Here is a 7,556-nt window from a genome sequence, read left to right on the forward strand (position 1 = left end):
CCCATAAAAGACAATGATCTCAATTATTATGATCAATAGATTTTCAAAACACTTCTTTCTACTCAATCTTGATAAGGGACCCCTTGATAGAGATTTTGATAGTATCATTTTACTTTTCTATCATTGAATTCAGGCAGGTTTTGCCACACTCACAAAAGTTGTCATTGTGGTCATTTGAATACCAGTACATAACCCGTCCTAACCAGGGGGGGGTCCCTTTCAGCTGGGGGCCCTAGGCAATTTCCCCTCGTTTGCTTTCCTGGTTGTGACAGGCCTGACTATGTTGACAAGCTTCACAGCACGATGGCGTCTTCCGTGCCAGATCTCTGGTGCTTGACATATATTAGCAGATGGATGGCGTATAATCAATGCTGTTCCAGACCCCTGGAGGGAACGCAGATATAACCCCAATCCTTCAGCAGCGCCATATCATCATATCCAACTCAGTCACTGTGATTGATGCCCCAGTCTCTCATCTGTCTCTATTGTGCCGATGGTTCTCGCCAGGTGATAAACCAAAGTTTTTTCAGTTTTCACAAGGACTCTGTTAGCCACTGTATTAACCTTTTGGTGTGTGTAATACGTATATGTATGTAAAGTAGTAGTCAGTGGCTGTAGCCTATTTATTGTTTTGATCCACACACCAACATATAGTACGTTGATGAAAAGGTTGCAGTGCAGGATATAACCACATCTAGAGTACAGGGCGGCCATGATTCCACTTCAAAGACACTTATTTACAGTATACCTCGTTGGTTTACCCATTTATCCCATCTGCCACAAAAAACCTTTGAGCCGTTTCTTCTAGTGGATGAGCTTTTCACGAGCAAATAAAATCCATAGCTCAGTCTTTATCAGTTACAAGGACGTGCTTTGGCAGTCAATGGTCTGTCAAGGGTTGACAGAGACAGCAGTAGGCGTAAGCGTGGCAACAGGTGTTACTGAAGAGAGCATAGGGAAAAGCAATCCAAGGACATAGGACATAGCAAAGAAATGTCAAGTGAATTTCACAGGTTACTAAGCTATTTCTCTCTGAATGAATACAACATTTAAACACATTGTAGCCAATATGAAATATATACACTTGTACAGTACGATCTCCATCAAATGTCAGCACAAGACAGCACAAGACGATACTGATGCCACAGCCTGACAGGTGTATTTCCCAGTCAGGGCCGGATTAAAGCACAGGCTAGATATGGCTGAAGCCTAGGTGCCCCCACCTGCCAGGGGGGCCCTGATTGGTAGTAAACATTTTTAATTAAACATTTTAAATTATGGCAAGATGTGATTGGCAAGATTAAAAATTATTTTTTAAATCTTGTTAATACTCTCCCCAATTGGCAGACATGTTATCCTTAATTCCAAGCTTGTAATTATGACACTGTCTGTAATTTTTTTGCAAAATTTGCCTTCCAGGGGGCCTCAACGCAACCTATAGCCTAGGGGCCCCAGGCCATCTTAATTCTGCTCTGCTCACAGTATAGGCAGGCAACACGTGTGGCATTACACCCGCCTCATCAAGAACCATGAAATTACAAAGGGATTAAGAAGCAACTGACCACCCGTCGTCATGCTTTCAGATTAGCGTCAGGTGGTGATGAAGAAGACACTTCTGTTTTGAAAGCTGCTGAACGTCTGCTCTGGTTGATTTCACAGCTGGGGCACCACAAATTAAATGTCGTTGGAGGTGAAGTGCCTTATCGAGAATTGCTATTAATTAAACTGTAGGTCTATTATGTGTAGAAATAATTGAATGATATGATAGATTCACGAGTATGGTACATACAAACAACCCATACAATAATACATTCCATTTTCATTTGGCCTATTCATGTCACTGTACAGCACATTGAATTACTCTGTGTATGAAATGCGCTTTAGAAATAAAATTGCCTTGCCTTCATTCACCCATGTGTGCACACACAGATGCACATATGCAGGCAGCCTGGCAGGTAGGCAGACACGTCCGCACAGCACACACACACAAACATTTGGCATCTGTTCTACGATCTATATACCAATACATTCTTTTAAGGTTAAGAGTGAGACCCAAGTTTCACAGCCTATTCCTAAACTCATCATAGTCTGACATTATTTTTTTGTGCTGAAGCGGCAATGAAACGAGCCACAAATCCACAATGTTCCAAGCTGGGGCAGAGCAAGTCACCACAAAACGCAAAGGCAACAGCTTGGTCCCCACCAGGCCATTAGAGGGTTTCTGTGATTGTAAGGATCTGCGAGCTGAAGTGTAGTGTGATTGCAAGGATCTGCGGGAGCGACCAGCGCGGCAGCAGTGATTGCAAGCGAGGTGACAGCAAGGATCCCACGAGACGAGACGAGACGAGAGAGATGCTGGTTCATCATCGCAGCGCCGTCAGCTCCTCGCGGGTGCTGACCTTGGCACTGATGGCCTGGATGTCGGTGAGGGTGGAGGAGGTGTGGAGGCGCGTGAGGCGGTTGGAGGAGGTGTTGAGGCTCCTGCTCCTGGCCCTCTCCAGCCTCCGTCTGGCCAGCACGCGGTGGCACAGGTAGGTCAGGAACTTGTCGTGGAGCGAGGCGTAGATGAAGGGGTTGTAGCAGGCCGAGCACATGGCGAACAGGTGGCACGACACCTGCAGAGGGAACAGGAGTAGCAGTGGAGTGGGAGGTGGATATAGGAAAATGTAGAAGTGCCCTTAAAGTGTGGACAGTAGAAATTTGGTGTTAATTCAAGCCTTGTAGCAGAGATTGTACGATTCTATAGGGACCAGAAGAGTGGCGAACCTTTTAAACGCCCCCTGGACCTCACCATTGCCCCCGTTGTGAAAAACTACTCTAGAAGATGTTAAATCCAAATAGAGACTCCAAGTGTTCAATCAACACTGCGATTTTTTAATACTGTGTATCTACCTCATTAGGTACAGTGGAATAACTGTAAACTATGTAAGATGTACTACAGTAGAGTTGTAATTACATGAGTAAGAGCACTTCTACTTCTACCATATACACCTCTGATGTAGAGCTATTTCTTTGATCCAAAAGGAATTTGAGGTGTCTAGCAGCCTGTACATAATATACACCACTAGACATATTGCACACATCAGCGTACATACAGACACTGGGCAGATCAAACACACTGCACACACCTGCATAACTACAAACCCTAACTTAAAAACCTAACTTAAAAGAGTAGGCCTAATAAATAATAGGAAATTCAATAGGGTGCAAAAGTGTCCTCCTAACAAGCTGCCTGTCCATGTACAGTAGATTAAATCCTGGATAATACTAATACCTGGATGATGTTGACGTGGTCTTTCCCCAGGATGGCGAAGTCACTGTCCAGGTCTCGGATGAGGTTCACCACCTAGATCCAAAAACAAGCAAAACTTATGAAAAGGAATTTCCACCTCATCACTGTTGCTTCTTGGGGTTTCATGCCAACCCTGTGTTCCTGTCAAACTGGTAAAGTACTGAGTTGCAGAACTTAATTTCAGACAAACAGAGCCCGCAGATCATTCATACCCGCTAGCATACACATGTTAAACAAGACAACTGTAAGACTGAATAGCACATTGCACTTTGGTACTGAATAACTGCACTTTAGCATTGCACGGTATTTAAGTTGGGTTGTTTTGTCCTATTGTCAACCTGTCTTTTTGTCCTAGAGGGAGGGTGGGTGTTGTGTTTATCTATGGTGTTTTTGTCTTTTGTATGTCTTTGAAACTGTATCAGATGCACAGAAAATGGCACAGAACAATTTTCCGAATGGACAATCTATCTATATAAGCACTGAGTTTCAGGACTGTATGTTGTTGACTGTATGTGTTCATGATATAGTTCTTTTACACAGTGGTACTCTAGTGGGTGTGTTGGATAATATAACCAAGGGTACAAATCAATAATGTAGACACAATTCCACAAGCTGTCCTATCCACATGCATCTACGTATTTATGACATAGTACAACGTTTTGATCCTACCTGTAAAATGAAATTGACCTGTCAGTCTGAGTGAAATTGTGCTATATAAATGCAGTTGTTATTATCATTGTTATTACATTATTACCTGCCAGAGTGGTATTCCAAAAAACATGGTTAAGTGATAAACCTGCTAATAGATAGCCCACGGATGTTATTTAGTTATGAAAATGAGGACGCCAGGCTCTTCTCTTACATGATTTACCACTACCGCAAGGTTACTGTTAACCTGGTTCATTACTGAGCCTGGTTCTTGGAATACTCCCCAGGTTTCTTCATAAGAGTAAGAGTATACACATCCCACCTCACTGAGGCCAGGTGTAGGACAACAGCGTATCTGACAATGTAAAGAGTAGAAGTCCACACACAGTGGCCATCTCCGATCTTAATACCTGCAAGGGCAGCCAGGAGAAGGCGAAGCAGAGCACGGAGACCAGCAGGAGGCGGAAGGTCTTCCTCCGCTTGCGCCCCCACTTCTCCGGGTAGGAGGACGGCAGCGCTGCCATCAGGCCCGACAGGTGGCGGTTCCGCAGGTGGCAAGAGATGGCGCAATAGGACACGCTGACGGCACTCAGGGGCACAAAGTAGGACAGCAACAGGAAGAAGCAGGAGTAGACCAGGCGTCCCCTCTCCTCGCCGTACCAGAACTCCTCGCACACGATCATGTGGTGTCCGGTGGCGCTCAGGTCCAGGTAGCCCGTGTGCAATGCCGTCGGGGTGGACATGGCGAGGGCGCACAGCCAGATGGTCACCACCAGGCCTCCGCAGAAGTGTCGCCCAGCTCGCCGCCGGATGGGGTACGCCACCACGACGTAGCGGTCCACCGCGATGGCCGTGAGCGAGAGCACGGCGGCAAACACCGTGGCCGACTGCATGAGTGTGACAAAGTGGCAGGTGAAGGGCCCGAACAGCCAGCCGCGCCGGTCGAAGGCGTACGAGACGGTCATGGGCACGCAGAAGATACACATGACCAGGTCCACCAGCGCCAGGTTGCAGATCAGGAAGTTGGTGGTGCTGTGGAGCTTCTTGTTGAGGCCGATGAGGAGCAGCAGGAGAAGGTTGCCCGAGCACGCCACCAGGACCACCATGGCGTACAGAGGGATGAAGAGGGGCCGCAGCTCAAACACCCTGTCCAGGCCGCTGAAGGAGGAGCTGGATAGGTTCCACGCGGAGCTGTTGTCATCAGACACGTTGAGGACATAGAGAGCCGTCGCCATCTTTTTGTGTGTACCTGACAACAGAACAGCATCAGAAATATTCAGGAAATGAGTCTTTGATACAACTTCAGAGACCTGCATGGCTATTCGGAATACATGGAAAACATGCCATTGCATGGCACAAGTCACTGCCATTTTAGACAGAGGAGTCTTTCACCTGAGGACACATCATCAGAATATATTCAGTATAAAAGGCAAAACTCCATTAGACAATGCAACTACTTGATGCAACTAAACTGAACAGGGGTGGAATAATAGAGTACAGGAGAGTGGGGCTCGTGCCCGTGGGCCCAGCGCCCTCTCATATTGGTGGTAGGGGCCCTATTATGACCTTGGCAAGCCGTAAGGGCTGCCCTATTACCATTAGTGTTTTGTTGTGGGGCCCTGTGTGCAACTGTTCCGCCACTGTGTTTGAACATGGATGTATTTACAGCAAAGACAATACTGTACTTCCCTTTGAAAAATAAAAAATAATTTTCTTTATTTAGCAGTGAGGAAATTGACTATAAAAGGTGTGCGTGATCTGGTGCAAAATAGAAATTGACTTTAAATTGAGCCCTTCCTGTTCCTTTCTGTCCCCAGTACTGCTCCTAGTGTTTCTGGAAGACTATTAGAGAGCTTGTAAATGTAGCTAGCGTCTTACAACTAAGGATAGACCGATATATCGGGCCGATATTTGCATTTTTTAAGTGTATTGTATCGGCCGATACACGTGTGGTTTTGGCCGATACGCAATATTTATTATTTTATGTCATTCGGGTTTTTTTAAAAGCACCAAGACACTTTATTTTTTTATTACTTGATTGTTAGACATTACTTGATTGTTAGAGTGGGTGTTTAAATGTTACAAGTTCTACCTCAATTTGATAATGTTAAAGGAATGTTTATTTTTTAACTTGAGACCTGGAATATTTGTCATTTTTAAACTTTTTTTTTTTTTTTTACCTATATCGGCCCCAAATATCGGGTATCGGAAATCAGGTATTGGCCAAGGGTGATGAAAAAAAATCGGTATCGCATCGGCCATTAAAAAACCTGTATCGTCGACCCCTACTTAAAACGGTAGGCAACAACTGTAATTAGCCTCTTGTCTGCAGAGAAATTAGCAGTCAGAGTGGTAAAGTCACTTTTAAAGAACAATCATCTTTCAAATGGTTTCCGGTGAAAGCATTTTTTTCCTGCATGCAAAACGACTATGAAATATTTAAATATAGAGGAGATGGACACATTGTGGTTATTAATTTGCTTTCTGGATCTTGTAAATAAACACATCTGGATAGTCTGATTGCTCCATGATTGATTGATCGATAACCTTAGTTTTCATTGCCAAATAAAAGTTGGTGGTAATTTGTGGAAATGGAGAGCACTGTAGTTAATTCGGGTCTTTTATGTGGAGCTCATGGGTGAGGGGAAGAAATTGTCTGCAAGTCAATATACTGTAGTTCCTCCTGTCCTGTCCTTTTCTTTGACCTGAGAACATTGGCCTGTGGCCTCATGATGCGAGAGGCAACGTCATCGATGATCCAAGTCTTCATAGGGCAAAAACACAATTCAATGGTTATTAATGGGGTGTTGAATGAGGGCAAGCCGCCCAAAAAACTCATTCTGCCCCAGTTGACAGCAGGGACACTTGACTGTTTTCTTCACGGTGGCAGAGCAACACTGAGGTGAGCGTCTAGAGGCCACAGGAAAGGGCAAAAGGAAGTAGATTGACTTCCAGGTGCAGCTAGGGTCCTTTTTCATTTTAAAGGGACACCGTGTGAGATGTTTAGTTGTCTATTTCCAGAATTCATGCTGCCCATTCACTAATGTTACCTTTTTCATTACCACCAGCATCAAATTCAGCATCAAGTATACATTATTACTGGAAAAATTGCACTTTTCATACATGAAAAGGGGGATCTTCTCCATGGTCCGCCATTTTGAATTTCCAAAAATAGCCATTATTAGCTGCAAAAATGACTGTACTTGGACCATACTGGAAAAGATTTGCTTATTACTTCGTAAACTTTCATGTAAAGATCAAATTTGGCAATAGGCAGCCCAGTTTCAATGAGCAGCATAGTTGCAATACCTTTTTTGACCATTTCCTGCACAGTGTCCCTTTAAATTTGGTCTCAGGCCAGCAGAAAAGGCCTATTTTGTGAATCTGAAATTAGCAGCAATGTGAAATGAATGTATTACTTTAATTATGTTCTGTGGATAATTCACAAAATAATTGCTACCTTATGCAACACTTTGCAGACAGGCTTTCATCAAAAATGGAGCAGTATGAACTTACAAGTAGATATGACTCACTGTATACTGCAAAAACACCATCAAGCGCATTAACATCTACAAGACAGCCAGGTGCGCAGGTGTGTGCACTTAGGAGTGAGCTA

General features: G+C 44.3%; 1 protein-coding gene across 1 annotated transcript; it reads right to left on the reverse strand.

Annotated features, from left to right (window-relative positions):
- Positions 1-1,873: 1,873 nt before the first annotated feature.
- Positions 1,874-5,175, reverse strand: prlh2r (prolactin releasing hormone 2 receptor). The gene is made up of 3 exons (XM_063223913.1): positions 4,351-5,175; positions 3,275-3,346; positions 1,874-2,615 (listed from the first exon to the last, which is right to left on the reverse strand). Exons 1-3 carry the CDS (start codon positions 5,173-5,175, stop codon positions 2,364-2,366), a joined length of 1,149 nt encoding a protein of 382 aa, XP_063079983.1. The 3' UTR covers positions 1,874-2,363.
- Positions 5,176-7,556: the final 2,381 nt, after the last annotated feature.

This window comes from Engraulis encrasicolus, chromosome 19, assembly GCF_034702125.1.
Source record: "Engraulis encrasicolus isolate BLACKSEA-1 chromosome 19, IST_EnEncr_1.0, whole genome shotgun sequence".
Classification (NCBI taxonomy): domain Eukaryota; kingdom Metazoa; phylum Chordata; class Actinopteri; order Clupeiformes; family Engraulidae; genus Engraulis; species Engraulis encrasicolus.